This window comes from Acipenser ruthenus, chromosome 4, assembly GCF_902713425.1.
Source record: "Acipenser ruthenus chromosome 4, fAciRut3.2 maternal haplotype, whole genome shotgun sequence".
In the NCBI taxonomy this organism is placed as follows: Eukaryota; Metazoa; Chordata; class Actinopteri; order Acipenseriformes; family Acipenseridae; genus Acipenser; species Acipenser ruthenus.
Window position 1 is genome coordinate 101,549,494 of NC_081192.1, and position 25,060 is coordinate 101,574,553.

Consider the following 25,060-nt stretch of genomic DNA (forward strand, 5'->3'; position numbering starts at 1 on the left):
AAATAACGTACCTGTCATTTTTTTATTTTCATTGTGACATCCTGACAACTTTTTACACTTAATACTTTAAACTCTGTTTCAAAGCTCTTTTCAAAATGTCCGCTCTAGTGCACTGATAGCGTAAGGATTATTGCCCACGTTGTCAAACAAGTAACACAGCAATAACGATCCATGATGTGGTACGGAACAGAAAAGCCAGAGCACTTGTTATGTTTTTTTTTTTTTTTAATCGCTCTTCCTGCAGTGATTTAGAGGAGAGACCTCAAACCCCAGCGCACTAGAGCGGACATTTTGAAAAAAGCTTTGAAACAGACTTTAAAATGATATGCTGACATGAGAATGTACCTGTCGGTTCCCACAAAATTATAGCTAGAAGAAAATCTTTAGGTCCTGTCCAAATCCTTCGGCACACGTGTGCGCAGCTATTCTGTAGACCTAGGCTCTCACTTCTGTTCTATCAAAATAAGCCAACGAGAAATTAAGTTTGCTGTGGAAATTCCTGTCTGCAGCAAATAGAAGTCCTGTTTTTGCTTTCAAAATGCTTTCTTTTGGGAGCTTGTGTGATTGCTGTATAAATAATATAAAATAAATAGTTTATTTTTTCATTAATTTCCTGTAGCCAAAATTAAAAAATGTTACGAAGGCTGTAACATTTCATCTGTTGGAATACACTGGTTGAACTGTAGTAACACTGTATCGCTAGTAGGATGCGTTTAAGGAATAGTTCTTCCAATGCTTTCCTGCTGTCCTTTGGTATGTTGTGTTCTGCTCTTCAGTTCAAAGGAACCTGCTGTTCTGATCTGTCATTCTGCCTCTGCCTCTGCCTTCTGATGTGGTTTCATGTTTCCTGTCACTGGTGAGGAACGTGGAAATGTAGTGGGGACATACTGTGGAACTTAAAGAGCAAAGAGCTTCAACTTGCATTTTCCTCAGTTTATTTACAGGCCCTTTAACTTTTTAAGGTGTTTGCAAAACATTGGCATGGTTCTTGTAATACACACACCATTTTTTTTATTTTATATTACTCTGTAAAAGTTGTCTACCATAGACATATATAATGTAGGCTATCTTTATGTTAGTCACCTATATGTATGTATGTATGAATGAATATATGTGTGTGTATGTAAACAGAGAAGTGAGATTACTTGATTACGTTAGCATTCTTTTCAAAGTATGAAAGAAGTACAAGATACAGATCTGCTTTCCAATACCTTTTAACTGCAGGTGTGGTGTATTGTAACTAAAATAAAAACTATTGGTGTTATATTTTTGCAGCATCCACCAGGGCAAATAAGAAGAAAGTACAGTTCCTGTTCCACTATTTTCTTAGATGACAGCACCGTCAGTCAACCAAACCTCAAATATACTATTAAATGGTGACTATAGATATCATATTACCTTTATAATGCATGCATTCTATTCTATTAGAATATGTTTGTGTATTACTTTTAAAGGTGTTTTTTAATTACAGCGCTTCTTCATTTTATAATGCCATTGCAAACAGCCTTGTAATTTAAAATGGAACACACAAAGAGTGATCTCTTGGCAATTAACGAATGTGCACTGTATTCTACAGATGTTAATTTGAATTTTGGCCTGATGTTGAATGTTTAAATTATTCAGCAAAGGCACTGCTCTCCGATTTTGTCATACATTTCTTGGACATTAACAACTGTTTCTCTTTACAGTGTAGCTCTTGCAATATATTACCACATCAAAAACAGGTATGTGTCTCATCTTCAGGGTTATGAAGCACAGATCTGATAACGCATGCCCTGGTGTTCTAGTGTTAACTTTGCTTGTTTTAGTTTGTGTGGTACACAATGATTGATTTGTTTATTTATTTATTTTCTGCTTCCAGAGATGCAGATGGAAGAATGTTATTAGACATTTTCAATGAGAAACTTCATCCGCTTTCGGTAAATTGACATTTATAAAACTGTATTTGAGTGTGTATGTGTGTGCTGAGGTTTTTTCTGGGGTTTTTTTGTGTCATTATATAAGAGAAAAGCCGCCTTCTTTGTACTGTCTTCCTCCAGAAATCTGAACTGCCATCAGACTATGAGAAGCACGACCCGGAACAGAAGCAGATCTACCGGTTTGTGCGAACTCTGTTCAGTGCTGCCCAGCTCACTGCAGAATGTGCCATTGTAACATTGGTGAGTACAGGCAGCGTTGCCTTGCATTTGTCATCACAATGACCTACGCAGTGTGTAAACTGCAGCGTGATACCTCAGTATTGCTTTAGCTTCTCATAAACACCAGGAGAAGTGCAGGAAACAGTAACAAGAAAAGGAATTGAGGAACTGGAAAGGCACTATTTTAATTATTATCTACAATGTTTTAGCTTCAACCTTCTTCAGATAGCGTGGTAGATGGCTTGGTTTTTCTGCCATGCTATCTGAAGAAGGCAGAAGCCGAAATGGTGTAGCTAATTTGTAAAATAATGAGTTTTCATCTGCTTGTATTTCTAGTGATTTGATGAGTATTCTGTTGGATTCTGATTCTGCTTGGATATTGAGCTGTTTGCAGTTTTTGAATTCTCTTTGTGTCTCTCTCTATACAGTGTGTGTGTGTGTGTTTATATATACATTGTAGTTAAAATAAAAGTATCGTCAATAGAAATTATTTTGAAGAGGATATTTCAGGTATACCATGTGTCTGGTTAATTTCAAATGGTGGAAAAAAAGGATTAATTTCTGAGGAGGCTGTTTTTTTAATGAATTGGTAGCAAGGGTTTAATGATATATGGGAGCAGGATTCATGAAACAGCCAGACTTTCCTTTGTTCAAAATTATCTCCCCAGGGTATAAGTTGGGTTCCTTCGCTCATTTTTTAGTTGTTGATTACCTTGTTGGTTTATTTGCAAGTTAGCTCCTTAAGCGAGCAATTTATATTTCCAAGGTTGTTGCCTGTTATATTCCTGTTACAGGATTCTTTTAAACACACAACTTGGTTTTTCATGTTGAGCCTACCTGACCTAAACTGACGTGAAGCCTACAGATTTCCTGTACTGGAATTGTAGGGCCCCAGCCCATTGCCATGCTGAGGTGCTAAGCTTACCCTTTAGCTGTCAAACACCAGGCCAATAGGAAATCCACGTTACTTGGTGGAGGAAAGGCACTGCAGGCTCAGCTCTTACTCCAATGTGTGCAGATGTTGCAGTGAAGCTACTTATTGGTCGGTCCCCACCACTGCTATCTAATTTTATCTTAGTTAAAGCCGAATCCAATGTTAGCATAAAGTAAATAACAGCTATTCTCATGTAATAAAAAAATAATAATTAAAAAAAAAACTAGACGTTGGTCAATACTCTGCAGATGTGAAACTTTTAGTGCAAAATTTCAGGTGGCATCTGTCTGAGCTTGTGAAACACAGATAAGTCAGTCTGTAAACGGCAGCCATGTAATCTTAATTGTGTTTGTTTTAAACAAATGCTATGCGATGCCTGTCATTGCCCTAACAGTAGCCTGGTCGGTTGATGAGTAATGCCTGAGTGCCTGGAACAAGCCTCTTTATACTGAACCCTTGTAGCGTGTACCCCCGAGGGGACTGACAGATGCTCGGAGTAACAGAATAGGGGAGGAATGACTGATATGTGCCTATTCATTTCTGCTAATAATAGAGAAGCCTGATTTATATTTATGTTTTCTCCAGCCACTCTCTGTGAGGCCTTTGTGTGGCTCCTGTCAAAAGCTTTACAACTGTTCATTTCAAACTTGCATGTCTAATTTGGGTGTTTTGAATGATTAAATTGTCCTTGAATTAAACAATGGAGGAAAAAACTAAATAAATGGAGGACATGTTTACCTAGTAATAAAAGCTGTTTGGTACCGTACTGAAAACGTACTGAAACCGCATCACACAGCAAACCACAGAAAATACTGTGATGTTTAAATTCTGTTCAAGCAGTGCTGGTATTTCTCCATATCACTTTATTGAGACTTGAATTAACTCCAGTACAATGAATACAAATACGTTGCAAAGAAGTCTGACCACTCTACTACTTAGAAAAATACCACCTGCTCCATTCTGTGTCGGTGGACCTCAATTATTTGTCATTATTTTTGGTAAAATAAATGACACTTTGCAAGTGATATTGGATTCACAAGAGAGCAGCAGCATTCACAGAACAACTGCTTACACAAATCGCCATTCATTCCTGCCACGTTGCTTTCAATAACAGTTCCTTCTAGTTTTCTGATAATTTTGCTGCAGCTTTGGGTGAAAATGAAATCATTCTTTGAAGTTTGAGTGATAGGCTCATTGGTACTTGACTGACTGCAGCTTAGTATAAAGGCTGGAACACGCGTCCTCCGAAACGTGCTCCTGCCAAGCCGTCATTTTTCGCACTGCAGATCCACAGCAATGCCACCAGACCTATAGTGCCGGAGGACAACACAGATCTGGCGGCTCCGCTGCAGAGCCACAGGCGCCCTATCGGCCACAGGGGTCGCTGATGCGCGGTGAGCCGTGGATTCCCCTGCCGACCTAAGCCCTCCCTACCCGGGCAGCGCTCAGCCAATTGTGCGCCGCCCCCTAGGAACTCCCGGTCACGGTCAGCTGTGACATAGCCTGGATTCGAACCTGCGATCTCCAGGCTATAGGGCACATCCTGCACTCCGCGCGGATGTGCGGATGCGCCACTCGGGTGCCCCTAGCCCAGTGATTTCAACTACCAATGTTGACAACAAGAAGCAAGTTTATAGGGAAACAAAACAGCTCAACAGTCTGCAGAAAATGTGCAAATGCCTTACTGCATCTTACCTGCATTTACAACCTTTACGTTTAAGGAAACTCAAAGGTGCATTTAAAAACCATTTGCATTGAAGAACTGATATTAAAAATGTATGGGTTGTTGGTAGTGTTTTTATTGAAAATCAGATACAGTACTCTTATATCTCAACAGCCTTGCTTGTTGCAAGTTAATTAGATGTGTTGCTTATTGTCTGTCCATTCATATTCAGTTGGTACAGTACCTGTATTTCCTATAATAAAACACTCTGTACAGAGCCGGGAAGTCTACTCTTCATTTTTTCTCGTTACCCAGAATTTGAGTGCGTGTATGTGGTGGAGTTTTTGAAAACACAGTAGGATTTCTGGTGCTGCAAAAAATCCAGATTCTGAACCAATGAATGTTTCTGTCTATGGGTCATTTAATAGCTTTCTATATTAATCCAAACAAAATCCTCCTCTTTGGCCTTGCCTTTGTTTTGTTGCTTTTAGAGCCCTGCAATTGTAATGTGGTCTTCCCCAGGATTTAACTCTTAGTGTGGTTTGTACATTCTTGAAGATGTTCGGATCACACATACTTTATCTTTAACTAGTTTAATAAATAAAAAGAGTTAACCATACCATGTCATTTTTATTTATTTTAGTAATCCTATCAAAACAACTGCAAATCCTTGTTGGTGCTCTTGTCACTTTTGTGCTTTGTTTGCCATTGCTAAGAAAACCTCTTATTTTTATTACAGCAGGTCTCCTCCTTCTGGACCATCTAAATATAGTGATTGTGTTTTACCAATGTACTCGTTCTGTAGTGTTTCACACTTGGCCCTGTTTGTCTGTCGGCTTCTTGCAGCTCACGTCATTCACCAGTCTTGTGGGAACCTCCTCGTTGCCACTCATGGACAGCACCAGCAGTGCCACTAGATTTTTCCCCTCAGAGTTATCTATCCCCTTTGATTTGGAAATCGATGTAATCTGTTGCGAACAGGTGCGCATCTGGGCAGGATGGATTTTAATGTCATGAAGAAGGGAAGAAAATTAGAACGAACCTGCATGTTTTAAACAGACATACAATACATTCAAGACCTCCGGGCAACAATATGTTTACTCATATTGAGCTTTTTTTGTACACAAGGGTTAAGTGACATGGTATAGCATGCATAACTATGAAACACTCAATAGTGCTGCATTTAGAAATACTAAAAGAAACAAAAATTCAATGACAAATGTTTTAACTACAACTATTTTTCAGTGTCTTCAATTTAACAGCTGTTTTCCTGGCCAGGTGAATTCAGGGTTTGTTTAAATTGAGAGGAGGTGTACTGGTACTGTCTCAAGTTCAGATAATAACATTATTTCATGCCACGTTATTGCCACGTTAGCATACATTAGTTTGATCTCTCTGAATCTCAGTAATAGCATAAAATCCGGATGTAATATTCCCATGGATCTCTTCAGACAGATCCGTGGAACAGTATAGAAGGCTCTGACTTTTACAGCTAGAAACAAGACTCCTCATTCTTACAATAGTATCATTATTATTAATTATTTCTTAGCAGACGCCCTTATCCAGGGCGACTTACAATTGTTACAAGATACCACATTATTTTTACATACAATTACATTATTTTTTACACATTATTTTTACATACAATTACCCATTTATACAGTTGGGTTTTTACTGGAGCAATCTAGGTAAAGTATCTTGCTCAAGGGTACAGCAGCAGTGTCCCCCACCTGGGATTGAACCCACGACCCTCCGGTCAAGAGTCCAGAGCCCTGACCACTACTCCACACTGCTGCCCTCACAGGGCAAAAAGATTGTTAATTTTAAGCTGACATACTTCATTTTCAAAATAGTAAATTGTTCTGTTACTCAGCTCGGTCAGTTAGTGGATAGAGTTCATTGCATTTTCCTCCCAGTTTCCATGGCACTCGACTGCTGCATTGACTAAGCATGGATAGCTGTTGAGATATTTCATTTATATTTGAATAACTTTAATGCAGGGGCAGATTTATACATAGAGCACCTTGAACGCTCAACATTAATATTGTTCAAAGTCAGCTGTGCCTACAATTTAGGTACAGATGTGCTACAGTAACGCTTGCAAAGCTCTCAGGAAGGTGAGCCATTCATTTCTTTATATGAAAACTATTACCAATCCATGGCTCAGTGATTCAGTAAAGAATATAATATATTATAAAGTGGCTTGAGTAAAGTGCTCTGATTGGCTGAAAAGGATACAAAACCGTGTAATATGTCAGTACAGCTGCACAGTTGGAACACAGCCTCATCACACAAAGTAGAAACAAAAGCAATTTTGAATTTTACATTATTTATTTATTTATTTAGCAGACGCCTTTATCCAAGGCGACTTACAGAGACTAGGGTGTGTGAACTATGCATCAGCTGCAGAGTCACTTACAACTACGTCTTACCCGAAAGACGGAGCACAAGGAGGTTAAGTGACTTGCTCAGGGTCACACAGTGAGTCAGTGGCTGAGGTGGGATTTGAACCGGGGACCTCCTAGTTACAAGCCAATTTCTTTAACCACTGGACCATTTTAAAGCGACAATGAAATGTGTTTATGAGCACAAAAACACTCCAAAGCGTGGGTTTGTATAAATAATCGCACTTCAAGTGGCATGCAGTAATCTCATTACAGCCACATGCCTTCTAATGTGTTTTTGCTTACATAATATTGCATAATACTGAATGTGAGGTAGTGCTTCAACACTGGCTATTAGCAGTTGTTTGCCAGTGGAATTGACTGCCCCGCATACTGAGGGATTAGTCGTCGATATATCTTATGATAAACCCAATGTCATGAAGGCTTTAACCTCAGCCTCCAGCCATGAAACTGATGCTAACCTGTACTTTCAAAAGGTCTGTCTATCATTGTCATGACTCTGACCTGTACTTTCAAAGGGCCTGTCTATCATTGTCATGACCTTGACACAGACCTTGATTTTCAAAACAGCTGCACTGTGATTTGACTTTAATCTACGCTTGCTTGAAGAAATAACTTTGTCTTTTTAAATACAGTCAAACACGTTTAATACCACTGTGGTTAATATCACATCCTGCTTATTATCATCACGTTGAAATGTCCTGACCGCAATATAATGGAAACAAGCTCCTGATAATATCACTTTGGTTAATTTTCACACTGCTTAATATCAAGGAAATGTAACAGTCATACAATTGATTTCGACTCCACTTAATATCACTTCAAAATGCTGCACCAGCTGTCCTGTATTATCAACACGTTCTGTATACACTGTACTCGACAGTCGTGTGCTCACAGGATCACCCAGCTTGACTCCTGGAGATCACAAGAGTGTGTTCAGTGCTTTTAGATCATTGCATATTAAAATGAAAAAGTCTCAAACTAAAAGATTTAAACAGTGTCACTCTGCTTATTGTCACAATGTATGCTCGGTCCCTTTGGCGTGATATTAAGTGGGTTTGACTATTTTTTAAACAGCAAAATGGCTAGATTGTGTTGAAATACACTATTTTTTTTATTATTTTCGTTTTATTTACAGTGCAGTTTAGTCAGAGATTCTGCTGTTGACGAGCGGGATAAGTGTGTTTCCTTGTTTGTATATTGAAGTAAAAGTGCAGATATACCAGTTATGACTGTTTGGCATCTATCTTCTTAGTTTTATTTTATGGTATAAAGAATTAGATTGGATATACAGAATGCTGTGTTAGACCTTTGTGTGTAAAGCTCATTCTATCCAATATGATTGCCCCACGATGTGGAGTTGATACAACAGGAACTAGAAACACTGCTCCCTCTTCTCAGCAGTGTTTGTCCTTTTGAAGCTAACACTGTGGCTGCAGTTTGTTGGCATGTTTATTTCTAGGTGTTTACTCTACGTGAGGTCCAGCTGTTTCTGATTAACCATACTGTAGCTTCTGGTAACATGCTTGTCATTGGGCAGATGTTCTTTTCTGTGTAATCATCTGGGCAAGAGCAGTTTTGAAACACTGCCAGGTTATTCCAGGTTATTCTCAATCTTTTCGTTCTCTTGGGAGAACCCTACAGTCCCATTGTAACCCTTTGCCCACACAACAGACGTGATGTATACACAGTCATTGAATGGACCAGTGTTCATCTGACACTTTTTTTTTAATTTGACATTTTTGGTCAAAATGGCCTGTGACAGGCCGGCTCACAGTGGTGTGGTGTGGTGACGTCACGGACCAGGAAGTAACTGAAACCAAAACAATGGATGGGCGGGTGAAGCTGAATGCTATTGCACTCAGCTGAATTTATTAATAAACCAAACAAAACAAATGATTTTAACAAAACAACAAAACACAAAACAAAAAGGCACAAGGGCCAAACGAATAAACAAACAAACAAGTGTCGTGCTGGCTAATCCAGCACGTTTTAGCAATTGTTAATTATGTCTTATTCTCCTCGCGCTCTCTCTCTCTCCGCTCTCCCGTACTCTCCTCTCTAGCACACTCCACTGCAGAACGGACAGCTGCCGCTTCTTATACTCTGGCCGAGGGGTTAACTAGTTGTTAATTATCTTATTACCCCTCGGCCAGAGTCTGCACGCGTTTGGTAAGGATGCATCCTCACGGGGGTTTTAAATATAATCAAAGATGCTGCGCTTTTATCCGTGCCGCAAACAAAAATACAAATAATAATAATAGGGGCGGGACACTCCGCCACATGACCAAAAGAAAAATGTTGTTCTAATAGTTATCTACACTTAGGGTTTAATGAAAATGTACTTTTATTTAGCTATGCAAAGGCTATGCAGGTCACAGTCACATAAATTATATAGACAATTACATTGAAATGAAAAGCAATTCTTACCAGAAGAATATGTTTTTCTCAAAATATTATCCATATAGTATTACAAAATAAGTCAGTTACAAGAATAATATGATAACAGCTTACCTGTGATCCACTCCAACTGCCTTCATCTGTTTTACTGAGGGAGTTTAAATAGGGAGTTTGGTTTCAATTGCAATCAAACAGGATTCAGTTCCACCTGGAACAATCTAGAACAGTAAGCAAACAGTGAGCCTGGTAATGGAGTCTAACAAGCACTTACCTAGAGAGGCTTCAAACAGCAGTAAATCAACAACTAGTTACCTTGACAGCACAGGAGAGTCTAATACCATACATTATCTTGATTTGTTTATACTACGGTATTAGCAAGGAATTTAAATGGAATTACAAAATCAAGTGGTGACCATTGGAAACCATTGTTTTGAGCTCTTCCGAGTTACCCAGTGATTCATTGTTCATATTTTAATAATTCCCACATCTAATGGATGTTTTTCCCTTTGTTTTAGCTAAATAGCTCAAGAGCCTAAAATAGACCTATATTATATTATATTATATTATATTATATTATATTATATTATATTATGGTGTGGTGTAGTTTGGTTCTTGTTTTGTAAAATGGCTAAAGACTGGAATAAACATGTTTGTTTTGGTACGTGATGATTTATGGTTTAGTTCTTCCAAAAAAGAAGGCTAATGTGGCTTTTCTAATGTGCATCGTTCTGATCTCACAGTCACTTCCTCTTCTGTTAAAAACTGATTGCTTAAATGCTGCTTGCTGCCAGTCATCCACAGGAATCTGAGTAAAAGATCTTATTATTGTTCTAACAAGAATTGAGGCTTGGCTGTGCAGTTCTTGGCATGCCTCATTTTTCAATGCAATCTGTGTCATTAGGATACAGGCACAGTGGGTCTTATTTTTCAGATGGTGAAACTGGCTGCATCTATCCAGACCCCCCATGGATGTGTGCTGGCTGTGCTTCTGATACAGCCTGGTAAAGCCTCACACAATGATAATACTTTATGGAACCTCGCAGGCATTCTGCAAAGCCCTGTGAGGCCTGCCCATTTAAACACATGAGCTTTTGCTAAGCAGCCATGTCTAACAGGCTGTGCAGACAACACACACAAAAAACCAGCTTTGCAATACTTGTCATGATGATGGATAACAGTAGCATTCTGGACTCAGACATGGTTACATTTTAAGATGAAACATTCTGTTTCAGGCATTGTTTTGACCATATTAAGGGTTTAAAAAAACCCTTTTTAGTCAAACCTGGCAGTGCCTGGGCAGTTGCTAAAGCTGCCTCTGTTTATAATAGCATAATAACTCATTTATCTGTCAAAGCCATGTACTAGGCCGAGGGTAATTCTTCAGCCCTTCCAGTATTGGCCTTGGCTGCAGTCATGTCCTTCATTTGTTTTAATGTATCTCGTTAAACCTCCACACAGGTCTTAAGACAAAAATATAAATGTTTCATTCTAACTGAATTTGCTGCCGGCTTGTGACGCGGATGGCTGAACGGTGACGTCAGACCGGAAGCAGGAACTGCAACACACAGATACTCGGGTGCAAAGCGCACTGCGGCGCTACTTTTAATTCACCAAAAATAAAATAAAAAGGTTTACAAAAACAGAACAAAATAAATATTCAAACAAAAACAAAGTCACAAACACAAAAACGAAACTAAACAAATATGGTGCTGGAGCTTCCAGTGCTTTTGGGTTTTAGTTTCTCTTTCGTTTGGTTTCTCCTCTCTCGCTCCCATTCCTCCTCTCGAACACCCACCTGGAACAGGGAGAACTGCAGGGTTTATATACTGATACAGTTAACAAATAATTACAAACACTTAAACAATAATTCAATAAACAGCACCAGTCACATTCTCATGAGATGTCTGGCAGATACGAGCTGTTACCATCGCATCTGCCAGACCGTATCCAAACCAAACAATAGCAAAGAAAACATCGGATTTTTAAATAACACAACAGATCATACAATACATTAAATCATCCGTTTGTAAAATAATAAATACATTTTCCCATCACCAATAAACACCAAACAGTATATTTATTTACACGCACCGCTTTGCCCTGCCCCCTTCTATTTATGTGCAGGGCTTCTCCTCTGCCCTGCCACACGGCTCTACCAACTTCATTATGTTACTGGCTTAGCTCTTCAGTCAACGTCTCTCAAATCGCCTTCCATGTTATCTCTGCTTGATTTCCACAGAGGATTCAGATATCATTTACAGTGAGGTGGTTGGTATTAGAAGAGTTATTTTTTAAGCAAACTCAACCTTGGCCTTGTGGTTAGATTAACTTTATCATTCCCAATGCTCCAAATCATTTGCATTCGGGTTCTTCAGATCTTCTTTTCTTTACAAATTTTACTGTAAAACAAAGACTGCAGCACCAAGTCTTAAGTGAAACATCCTAACCACAACCGTGCTTTACATACGTAAACTAAGAAATAGAGGCCTGTTGGAGAGCATTTCCACAGACAAGGTCAGCTACTAAGGGAATACCTGATGATGGAGTTTTTTGCAGTTGGAAGCAGTGGTGTCATTGCTGTTTTAAACAGGATTTGTTTATACCTTTATTGGGAAACAAAGTAACTTGGATCAATTAAGCCAAGAGCCGATCGAAACATGGTATTTACCAACATGTTTGTATTTTTCCTTAGTTTTTTAATCACTAAATTTCAAAGGATGGAATATGACACTGCTTTGGTCACTGAAGGCCTCATACTAGTTACAAGGCAGGTACACACATTGCACTGTCTTGTAACTACGGCATTATAAATGAGGTGCACTGCATTGTCATTACTTTATCTTAAGCAAATGTACTTTTCCTCTTGTAATTATTTGTTTCCAGGTATATCTTGAAAGGCTCTTAACATATGCAGAGATTGATATCTGCCCTTCAAACTGGAAGCGAATTGTCTTAGGTGCCATCTTGCTGGCTTCAAAGGTGTGGGACGACCAAGCGGTTTGGAATGTGGATTACTGCCAGATCCTGAAAGATATCACAGTGGAAGACATGTGAGTTACTGTCTGCATACGCTCTGTCTGTAGTGATACATTAGTTGCTATTCATTTACTATCCAAAGCAGGTTATAGATAATAAAAGTTCATATGACTTGTTATGCCTTCTCTTCACTCTCCTTCCTCCCGTGCTCGCTCCTTCTCTTCACTCTCCTTCCTCCCGTGCTCGCTCCTTCTCTTCACTCTCCTTCCTCCCGTGCTCACTCCTTCTCTTCTCTTGTCCCCCTGTGGTGGAAGCAGCTACCGGTTCTCCTCAGGACTGTTCAGTCTTTTACAGCTTTCTGCTGTCTTCTCGAAACCCACTTAATTCAACCTTTATTTCTTTATTTGTAATTTCCTATTTATATCTCTTTTTGTATTTATAAGTCTTTATTTATAATTATTTTGTATATATTGTATATATGTGTTTTTATTGCCTGTAATTTTATATACTTTTATATTTTGTTTAATTTTCTGTAAGGTGCTTTTGATAAACGTGTCTGCTAAATAATAATAATAATAATAATAATAATAATAATAATAATAATAATAATAATAATAATATAAACTGCAGTTGGATAACTAAGTTATGGACAACAAACATACATCTGGATAAATGTTTGACAAAATTGCTTTTGCTGAAAATAAATCCCCTTTTTTATCAATGTGAATAAAAAGGTGAAAGTCAAGATATATTCAACAATTTTGATCTTGTACAAAGGCTTTCCATAAATAGGGTGATTTTCTTTATTTCTGTTGCAACAAGGGCTACAGCATAGAGATGCTAAAAACTTTCTTTGTCTGCATTGTATAGTGAAGGATCATTTTTTTTAATGTAGATGTCAGATTGACTTTGAATAAGTGTTGTCAATGCATGACACTTCAACCAGAATACTTACACATACCACATCATTACCTCCAGCCCTACGAAGTCATTGGCTTTTATTGCCTTGATTTCCACATTGCACTTCTCACTTCTGAGGCTGTCCATGGTATTGCTCCTGATTATCTGAGCGAGCTGTTACCCCCTACGTTGCGGCATGTACTTTAAGATCTACCATCTCTTGGCAATCCCATATAGCTGAATATAAATGGTTCCAAAATGTTTAGCTCCCCTACTTTGGAATTCAATACTTTAAAAAGCCATTGCTTAACTAGCATTGTTCAAGCTTAGTCTCTTTGCTTGTTTGTCAAATGTCTGGTATGCTCGAGTATGAAGGACGCTTTATAAATGAACGTGGCGGCATGTGCCAGCCTCCTCTGACATGTCCAGACTTGCCCTCTGACATGTTAGTTTTAAGAGGGATAGTTTTACCATTCTCTTTGAGGATCAAATGACAAACCAGAGAGGTAAATTAATGTTTAGTTAGACGCTTGCATTACGACTTCCACTCATGTCGGCTAAATTTAGCTCTTGTGTTGCTACACAAATTTGAATGTTTATGCTGCTGCATGCTCAGGTTCCTAATAAGTACAGTAAGTGTTTTTTCCATTTGTTCTGAAAATAATTATCACCTAAAAGTCTTGCAGTCCCAGCATTGATTTGAAGTGGTATGTCTAATGCAGAGACACTGATGGATGCCTTTGTCTCTTTTTATGAGTTAACTATTGTGCCACTTTTTACAAGTTACAGTTCCTTCAGTATTCTTCATTCTAACCAATGCATCACACCTGCTTTACTCGGACATCACTGTGGTGGTGTTGCTTTTATAATTCAACCTACAACGAATACGTTTTTCCTTTGGTTAATGCCCATGTCAGTTGACGTAATTCAGGTCAAGGCTAATCACATACTTGTAGGGGGTGTCACGTTTAAAGCACTTCATGTTTTTTTATTTAGTTTACTTCTACTAAAGGTTTACCCCAATTCAAGAGGTATATGCCACTCCTAGACACTCTTCACATGTATAAGCATGTATCGGAAGGCACCCTGATCGGTCTCTTTCTTCTCATTTGTTTTGTCTGCAGGAACGAGCTTGAGCGCCAGTTTCTTGAGTTGCTGCAGTTCAACATTAACGTCCCTTCAAGTGTTTATGCAAAGTATTATTTTGACTTGCGGTCCATGGCAGAGGCCAATAACTTAAGCTATCCCTTGGAGCCCCTAAGCAGAGACAAAGCACAGAAACTTGAGGTGAGATTTTTTTCTCTTTTTTTCTTGTGGTTGTTTTTTAGTGCTGGGTGATGTATGCGACATTTTACTAATATTTCCAGCAATAGCTGGTGACTCGTGAGGGTTTGGAATTGGAACAGCTGGTTACAGGGTTCCTACCAGATACCTTGCTAGGATATACATACAGCCCCATTTATGGGATTCAGGAAAACAGCGACTGGGCTTTTTAAAAGGAATTGTAAAATAATTCCACACATCTTTCCTGTTTGTCACTTCTGTTAAAATGCACATGGGTCTCACATGTGCTCTTCTGAAAGAAATGCATGTTGTAGTAAACATTCTTTTCCTTTTAAACATGACATCTGGTGCTACTTTAGGTTAAAGAAAGTTAGCAGTTTCTGTGCTTTGTTTCAGTGCCTCCAGGTGAAATGAACAAGCAAGTGCATCACTGTCTGAAAGGTTTCTTTTTTTGAACCAGTATTACCATCTCTCCAAACACTGTATGCATTAAGCCCAGGAATCTTGTGCCAGGAAATGTTGTATGTTGTATGATGTATGATGTCATGAAGTAGCATGTCCAGCAGGTAACCAGCACACTACCAGCTCGGGATAAACCAGTGCTGGACATTACTGTATTTCCCAACAGAGTAGTACTGCTGTTATTTGAACCTTTTAATGCATCAACTCCACAATGGTCTCCAGATAGTCAGCACTCCTCTTTCAGAGCTTCAGTGCTTTGTCGAACAATCTGCTCACTTTTAAGACGGGTCAAATCCTGGCCTCCGTAATGCGTAAGAAAAAAAAAAATCAATACCATCTTTTATTCTCCCATTTCCTTTTATCTAATGTATACATACTGTATGTGTGCATGTGATTGTGTGTGCTGACATACCAGACCTTGTGGCTCGTTTTTCGTGCTTTGCTTGGCCATCTTGGTGTACATACAGGCATTCTGGTATTGGGAGTATAGTACACCCTATGATACCCTACACTGTGTGCATTACCTGCTAAGCAACTGAACACAGGCTGGGGGGTGCCATATACCAGGTGAAATGTTATAACAGTGAATATGCTTGTGCAAGGCTATGGGAAAGTCTGTCTTTTCTGTCCTTTTCAGTTCAAAAGTAGATACTGTTGTGGTAAGATAACTGTTTTTAACATTCGCATTGGAACTGAACTGTGAGACTGAGCTCAAGTCTCCAGAGATCAAAGACTGCTTTAAAATCTTACTTTCTTCATTTTAGTAAGTGGTTTTGCTCTTTCACAGTATCATGAAATTGTCAGAAAATGTTAATGCGAGGAATAAGCCAGACACTTGCTGATAAACACATTTAAGGTGCAGGAGAAATAATAATGTAAGGAACAATGTACCCCCAAGAGCAAGGCTTCAGTGGGTCACCAGGACCCTGACATTAAATTTTTAAAGCCAACATCAGATAACTAAACAGACACTACTTCTTTTTTCATTGTCCCTAATTTGGTAGTTTCTCTCCAATTTGAAATGCTGTCTTGAATGTCACCCGCTGTAAGCTGTGCACCAGCGCAGGATGATGGAAGGATGAGCACCTCCTCTTCTCCCCTCTTTCAGTGCCTGTTCTCCTGAGGACTGATCACAGATCAGCTTACATAGGATATGTGCCAGGTCTGATCCAGGATTAGATTCTGTACAGGGACTGAAACTCTATACAGTGCCTTGCGAAAGTATTCGGCCCCCTTGAACTTTGCGACCTTTTGCCACATTTCAGGCTTCAAACATAAAGATATGAAACTGTAATTTTTTGTGAAGAATCAACAACAAGTGGGACACAATCATGAAGTGGAACGAAATTTATTGGATATTTCAAACTTTTTTAACAAATAAAAAACTGAAAAATTGGGCGTGCAAAATTATTCAGCCCCTTTACTTTCAGTGCAGCAAACTCTCTCCAGAAGTTCAGTGAGGATCTCTGAATGATCCAATGTTGACCTAAATGACTAATGATGATAAATAGAATCCACCTGTGTGTAATCAAGTCTCCGTATAAATGCACCTGCACTGTGATAGTCTCAGAGGTCCGTTTAAAGCGCAGAGAGCATCATGAAGAACAAGGAACACACCAGGCAGGTCCGAGATACTGTTGTGGAGAAGTTTAAAGGCGGATTTGGATACAAAAAGATTTCCCAAGCTTTAAACATCCCAAGGAGCACTGTGCAAGCGATAATATTGAAATGGAAGGAGTATCAGACCACTGCAAATCTACCAAGACCTGGCCGTCCCTCTAAACTTTCATCTCATACAAGGAGAAGACTGATCAGAGATGCAGCCAAGAGGCCCATGATCACTCTGGATGAACTGCAGAGATCTACAGCTGAGGTGGGAGACTCTGTCTATAGGACAACAATCAGTCGTATACTGCACAAATCTGGCCTTTATGGAAGAGTGGCAAGAAGAAAGCCATTTCTTAAAGATATCCATAAAAAGTGTTGTTTACAGTTTGCCACAAGCCACCTGGGAGACACACCAAACATGTGGAAGAAGGTGCTCTGGTCAGATGAAACCAAAATTGAACTTTTTGGCAACAATGCAAAACGTTATGTTTGGCGTAAAAGCAACACAGCTCATCACCCTGAACACACCATTCCCACTGTCAAACATGGTGGTGGCAGCATCATGGTTTGGGCCTGCTTTTCTTCAGCAGGGACAGGGAAGATGGTTAAAATTGATGGGAAGATGGATGGAGCCAAATACAGGACCATTCTGGAAGAAAACCTGATGGAGTCTGCAAAAGACCTGAGACTGGGACGGAGATTTGTCTTCCAACAAGACAATGATCCAAAACATAAAGCAAAATCTACAATGGAATGGTTCACAAATAAACATATCCAGGTGTTAGAATGGCCAAGTCAAAGTCCAGACCTGAATCCAATCGAGAATCTGTGGAAAGAACTGAAAACTGCTGTTCACAAATGCTCTCCATCCAACCTCACTGAGCTCGAGCTGTTTTGCAAGGAGGAATGGGCAAAAATTTCAGTCTCTCGATGTGCAAAACTGATAGAGACATACCCCAAGCGACTTACAGCTGTAATCGCAGCAAAAGGTGGCGCTACAAAGTATTAACTTAAGGGGGCTGAATAATTTTGCACGCCCAATTTTTCAGTTTTTTATTTGTTAAAAAAGTTTGAAATATCCAATAAATTTCGTTCCACTTCATGATTGTGTCCCACTTGTTGTTGATTCTTCACAAAAAATTACAGTTTCATATCTTTATGTTTGAAGCCTGAAATGTGGCAAAAGGTCGCAAAGTTCAAGGGGGCCGAATACTTTCGCAAGGCACTGTATAGAGTTTCAGTCCCTGTACAGAATCTAATCCTGGATCAGACCTGGCACATATCCTATGTAAGCTGATCTGTGATCAGTCCTCAGGAGAACAGGCACTGAAAGAGGGGAGAAGAGGAGGTGCTCATCCTTCCATCATCCTGCGCTGGTGCACAGCTTACAGCGGGTGACATTCAAGACAGCATTTCAAATTGGAGAGAAACTACCAAATTAGGGACAATGAAAAAAGAAGTAGTGTCTGTTTAGTTATCTGATGTTGGCTTTAAAAATTTAATGTCAGGGTCCTGGTGACCCACTGAAGCCTTGCTCTTGGGGGTACATTGTTCCTTACATTATTATTTCTCCTGCACCTTAAATGTGTTTATCAGCAAGTGTCTGGCTTATTCCTCGCATTAACATTTTCTGACAATTTCATGATACTGTGAAAGAGCAAAACCACTTACTAAAATGAAGAAAGTAAGATTTTAAAGCAGTCTTTGATCTCTGGAGACTTGAGCTCAGTCTCACAGTTCAGTTCCAATGCGAATGTTAAAAACAGTTATCTTACCACAACAGTATCTACTTTTGAACTGAAAAGGACAGAAAAGACAGACTTTCCCATAGCCTTGCACAAGCATATTCACTGTTATAACATTTCACCTGGTATATGGCACCCCCCAGCCTGTGTTCAGTTGCTTAGCAGGTAATGCACACAGTGTAGGGTATCATAGGGTGTACTATACTCCCAATACCAGAATGCCTGTATGTACACCAAGATGGCCAAGCAAAGCACGAAAAACGAGCCACAAGGTCTGGTATGTCAGCACACACAATCACATGCACACATACAGTATGTATACATTAGATAAAAGGAAATGGGAGAATAAAAGATGGTATTGATTTTTTTTTTTCTTACGCATTACGGAGGCCAGGATTTGACCCGTCTTAAAAGTGAGCAGATTGTTCGACAAAGCACTGAAGCTCTGAAAGAGGAGTGCTGACTATCTGGAGACCATTGTGGAGTTGATGCATTAAAAGGTTCAAATAACAGCAGTACTACTCTGTTGGGAAATACAGTAATGTCCAGCACTGGTTTATCCCGAGCTGGTAGTGTGCTGGTTACCTGCTGGACATGCTACTTCATGACTTATATAGCAGTACACTGTTAACAGTTTGATCTAAACTCTCAAGTTTCTTATTTTCTAAACTGAAACACGTCGTTTTTTTTTAAATAAAGCCTGGAGTTAACACTTCAAAAACACTCCCTGTTGACTTTTGTATTTGGCTTTATCCCTTTTTTCTATTTTTTAGAAAAGGTGACAGCTTTAGACTGCTTGCGGCTTTCCTTTTACATAACGGGTATTGTTTTTGCAGTCTGTACTTTAGCCCGCTTTTTGAACACGTCTTTGCAGTTGTGCCTTCACCCGTTAAACCAGTCTTTAAAATGGAGCACAACAAGTTTTGAAAGATTAATGACAAGAGAGAGAGATTTCCATTTTCTACAGGGAACTGTTCTTGTGGGCTTTACATTGCTCATCACCCACCACTCATCTCTTATTTTCCTCAATCTTTTGGACTGTAGTAAGGTAACAAGCAAAGGTACTATAAAAAATGTAGGAATAATTCCTGTCTCAGCTTTCACCTCATTTTCCAATCAGAGATCAGATGAAGTGTCTAAGTTACTCCATCATCTTGATAGATAGCTAGATCGGTCACATAACAGAGGAAGAAGCCTCTAGAACAGGGGCGGCCAACCCTGGTCCTGGAGAGCTGCAGCGTCTTCTGGTTTTCCTTCCACCTGAGTTCTCAATTAATTAACTGAACCAATTATTTTCTTAATTGGTCAACACTAACTTTTATTCCAGGTCTTTAGCCATGGATGATTTAAAGATACCCAGAAAACCTGCAGGATTGTGGTTCTTGAGGACCAGAGTTAGCCACCCCTACTCTAGAATGATCTCCTCACTGCTTGAACATTCCATTGCACACAGATATGTCTCTCCTTCTTCTAGAGACATCTTAGCCGTTTATAATAAGAATCTGTAAGAAGGATTTCTTACTGCGACAATATTGAAAGTGAATCTTTTGTCTGATCAGTTGGTTATGCAAATTGCATCCCAACATGTTTTTTGCAATATATAAAAGCTGTGTCTCCAAGACTTTGATAGAGGGTAGATAAAAACCCACCTGTACTATTACCTGTGGAACTATGGTCCAAACTCTTTATGAAGGTTATAGCTACATTTGTTCTTCTTTGCCTTTGCTCTGGACTGAAAACAAATATTCTGGTTATGACATCGCATTTCTTTAAATCTTGAATGTTGAAAGTCAAAAGCCCTAGCAAATCCCCTTAAATATTCTGAAGCCTATTGTTTTATTTTGGGAAACCTTTGCTTATTTACATATTAGAGTTCTATTGCTTTAGTTGCTCTTGAGTATGTTAACTTGAATACTGTTTGTTTAAGGGGAATGTCATTACCTTTTAGAGAATGAAGATAAACAACTGTTTTAAGAAAATAAACAAAACAAACATGAAATGAATGGCAGGGCTTGTTTTAATTTTAGAATAGATGGTGGCGCACTCCTGCTCTGTAACAATGTTTGTTCAGTTGTGTCTCCACCTGCTACTCAAAGCTGGCATGGGTTAACAGATACTGGTATCTGGTCAGAAGGTTGCAATATCGTTTTAAGACAAACACAGGTTTAATTTGGCTTAATTTGTGGGCAAACTAAATCCTGGCTAAATTTGTCTGTTTATTAAACAGAGACATGTTTATGTACAAATAAAAAGTACCAAAATTGTTGTATGTTGTTATTTACTGGACTACCAAAACAAACTGGTGTTTTCTGTGTCACAATAAAAATAAAAAAAAAGATGTGTACATGATACATAATTCTATTGTGGTTAAGAATTTCCAAAAGAGCCCTTGGAAATGGCTGCAGTGCAAATCATGCAAAAGTTAACAAAATACCTACAATTAGCCACCAAAAACAAGCTTGCTCAATAACTCATTCAGCACAGTAACTTTGCATCCATCGAAAAAAAATGAGCAAATCCTGGAAAACATTTAGTCATGCTGATTGATCTCCTGTTCTTCTTTTAAATCTTCCAGGCTATCTCCCGGCTGTGCGATGACAAGTACAAGGACTTGAGGAAATGTGCAAAGAAGCGCTCCGCTAGTGCGGACAATCTGAGTGTGGTTAGGTGGTCCCCTGCCATCATATCCTAGCTGTTCTTTATCATCCGTCCAGTTTTTGCCTGGGAGGAAACAAGAGACCTTATCAACTCGGCTAGACGCCTTTACAGTGCCTCCATCTTGTGCAGCACAGAGGGAACAGATTTTAGTGTTAATTTTTTTCTTTAAAAAAAAAAAAAAAAAAAAATCTGAACTGTTTGAACATCTTCCTTCGACTATGAAGAGCAAATGCAGCTGGGATTATTGAGGAGTATGTTGAGAATAAAAAAACAATGAGAAGGTAAAATACTGAGGATTAGAAAAATGGAAAAAGAACTGTGCCATTATACATAAACATACCTTCCTACGTGTTGCAATGAGGGCCAGCAGAGAGGGGACCGTGTGTTACACTTTATTTATTCCAATGTGTACGTTTGTGTTTGGATCACATTCCTGCTGGATTTTGCAGAAAGTCCTTTCTCAAGCACAAGCAGTTCATAAACAGGTAACATCATTTTACAGAGGTTACATTAATTTAGTGGCTCATTAGGCATTCCTATCTTTCTCAATTACACTGTCTTAATACACAAATAGAGCTGTTTTTGACCAGCATTGTCTAAATCTAATTTATCCGAGTGTATTCCCAACTGTGGACCACAAAAGAAAAAAACAATCCCTTTTCTAACATGTCATTTTATTAAATTAGTTTATGCTTCTCTAATATAGTCCAGTATGTGTTTGAAAATGTTCCCAAGACCTCCTCGATGAACAGGCCAAAAAGTTTGTATGTTTACTATAAAATATTGGTGTTTAGCAAAGTATTTGTTTACTAAGACACCTATTTGCAAATAACAAATGTGATTTTTAAATTTTTTTAATGGGGTCCTTCAAGTAATATGAGATTTTCATGGACTTGTACTTGCTGGTAAGGCTTCTTTAGAATAACTAAGCGAAATAGTTCTCAGACCCTTTATAAATCTTGTTTCCATGCTAACCCTTTGACTCGTGCTGTTAAAACCAATGCCTTTTGTAACCTCTTAACTTTGTGTCCATGTAAATATGAACTTTTTAGATACTGAACTCTGTCGTGTTTGTGTGCGTTTGTTTTTGTGTCTGTAAGTGTGTTTGCAAGGAAAAACGTGTTACCCATGATGGCTTAATGAATAATATTATAAAAAGCATAAACATAAATTCATTTGATGGCTTAAGTGCAGATGTTTCTATTAAGAGGGATTGAGTCTGTATTTATATTTTTATATCCACAGCATTAAAGAAAGTTTCGACAGTGTTTGGTTAAGCTTTGTCAAAATTAGACAACTGATTGATTGTGTTGTCAAAAAATAAAAGAAGTCCGAGGGACTTGTGTGTTGTGTCATAAAAATACCATCGGACTGGTAAACTATGGCACCTATGGAAGTAATTGTAATTGCTTCGCTTGTCAGAATTAGAAATGACCTAAACTAAACATTAATAGTCAGGTCACACTCAAAACCTCTGCTTTTAAGTAGGGGTACATTCTGATTTGCATGTGTTTTTTCTGTGGAGCCGTCAGATACCGTATATCAGAGAGCAAGTAAATGATTAATCCGTGCGAAAAAACAATGCAATGAAACTAAACTGCAAGAAGGGAATCATTCGGTCAGATTTGTTCAGAACAAAAGTAGTGACCATCTATTATTTCCACATTCCACATTCCACATTCCACATTTTCAAGGGCTTCCACAAAGCATGTTCAAGGTTCAATGATGGGCTATTTAAAAAGCCAGTCGGGAGAGACGGAGAAGCAGTAGACGGGTCGGCTCCTCAGGGTTTTGGTTTTGTCTGATGGATCCTGTGATAATCTTACTATATTATAATGAATTAAAGTCTGAATTTATGTACTGTAAATGCTTTGATGCTTAACAATAGTTACAGGCCATACTTAAAGCTGTGTAAATGTAACTTTACACACTGCAACAACAGGTAGCAGTCAGCAGACTGGGGGTGCACTTTTTGTTTAACAGTAGCTCAGTTGAAAACAAAAAGAAACGATTATGTGCTGTCATTTTCTGCGGGCCTGAGTAACAGTATGTGTCACGGAACCCAAGTTTATAAAAATGCATATGAGCAGGACCCTTAGCTGACTTGGGTTGTGTGGTGCTATCCTGGGTAGATTACTAACACATGCACTTGTATAACCCTCCTCAGAACCCACTACTGCAGAAAGGCTCCCCGTTTAAATCAGATATTTGTTTGCGAGCAATAAAAGTAGTTTTGGGTCTGAAGTGCCCTATCAAAACTCCGAATGCAGGTTTTTTGAAAGGCAGGCAGATTTTCTTTTTTTTTGCTGTTGTTTTCATAATGAGTGTGCAATCGAAATGCAATTATAAACACATTCTCTAAACCTGTAGTTTTTTTTCTTTCTAGAAGCAGAAAACCAGCCTGCTACGATCACATTAGCAATTATTTTGAATTATAATAAGAAATGGGACGGAATTTTATTCATAATACAAGCCAGCCTTAAAACAACAGAGGGTGAAACGCAACCCCCTCCCCCAGTCCATCCTCTTAGCTCTGTATGTTTTGGCCTGGCTGCTCACAAGCTGTGAATCGCGCAAGTGACACAAACGTTACACGAATGAAGAAGTGGCTTTGTGAATGATTGTTACTCAGATGTTTGAACTCAGTCATTATTAAGTACAAGTGTACTTTTGTGAAGTGTAATACATTCTTTAAAGATTGTATATCCTATTTATTGTATGAATGTATGTGCATACAGCCTGGTGTTTATTTCAGATCTAAAGTGAATCCAGTCCAATCAGGGTTAGCCTGGTTATGTGTGTTTTAGACCAGTGCACAGGACTCTACCTCCTGAATAGAGATTATTTAAATGTTTTATTTTAGAATCTATGAATTTAGTTGGAACTGAAACATTTGATGTCTAATTATTATTGGTTGTTTATTGTGCTAACAAAACTAAAAACTGCTGTAAATGGATTCTATAGTTTAGTTTTTTTTTATGTTTTAGGTTAAATCATTTTGTGTCATGCTGATGTTTATGTTCCTCCTTTATGAAAATGCATTGCTTAGCCTTCGTTCTAAGTTTGCCAAATACACAGCAGTATATATTGAGTATTATCCATGATTGTATTTTTGTTTGGCAAAGTGGTGGCCTGACATATCATTAGGACTGGAGACTGATTAGGCGCATGATGTCTCAGTTTAATCTTTATTTCTACTGGTAGATCCATTCCATGAACAACGTTCAGAAAACAATTATAAACATTTTAAACTTGCAATAAAAAAATATTTTCTTTTATCTAAAACTATTGCTGGGTCTTTTAAAGGTTACAACTTTTTTTGGAAAGCTTTCTAAAATGCTTAGCATCTTTCTTTTTTTTTTTTAATATATACAGTACATTTAGTGTGCCCAATTATTTGACCCCTGATTTTTCTCTCCATTTTAGAATGTCCAATTATTTGATCCCCTCACCACAACATATCTCTTGTTGCTAAGGTTCTTCAATTAAAGAATCTCTGCAATCCTTTTAGCAGTGACTTTAAAATCCTGTTTTCTCACTGCATGGTAAAGATTTAAGGGGTATTAAATGTGATGTGTTGACGAAGTACCTGTATATCTCAATAAAACCCGATTTATCTTACTCTTCCTCCCATTTTCTTCAGGTAACCAGTTTAAGAATAGAAGTTGGTTAAACAAGTTTTGGTGACACTTTACATTGTGTCTCTAATTACTGTGTATTTACATATTAGTTACTTTATAAATACATGTGTACTTGCACATAGTTACAATGTCCCTAATGCGTAAATTATTTTACTTGATATAACCCTAACCCTATTCCTAACCCAGACTCTAAACCTAACTCCACTAACCCAGACTCTAAACCCTAACTCTAAACCCTTTTCTGAT

General features: G+C 38.5%; 1 protein-coding gene across 4 annotated transcripts in view; it reads left to right on the forward strand.

Moving 5' to 3' along the window:
• LOC117399950 (cyclin-Y) overlaps positions 1-24,794 on the forward strand; it is a 60,589-nt gene extending 35,795 nt beyond the window's left edge. For all 4 annotated transcript variants that reach the window (XM_033999414.3, XM_033999415.3, XM_033999416.3 and 1 more), the window contains 7 exons: positions 1,276-1,376; positions 1,689-1,724; positions 1,862-1,919; positions 2,040-2,159; positions 12,424-12,590; positions 14,541-14,703; positions 21,091-24,794. In XM_033999414.3, the coding sequence (XP_033855305.1) occupies positions 1,276-1,376; positions 1,689-1,724; positions 1,862-1,919; positions 2,040-2,159; positions 12,424-12,590; positions 14,541-14,703; positions 21,091-21,207 (762 nt within the window). In that variant the 3' untranslated portion in view covers positions 21,208-24,794. The remainder of the gene's footprint in view (positions 1-1,275; positions 1,377-1,688; positions 1,725-1,861; positions 1,920-2,039; positions 2,160-12,423; positions 12,591-14,540; positions 14,704-21,090) is intronic.
• The last annotated feature ends 266 nt before the right edge of the window (positions 24,795-25,060 follow it).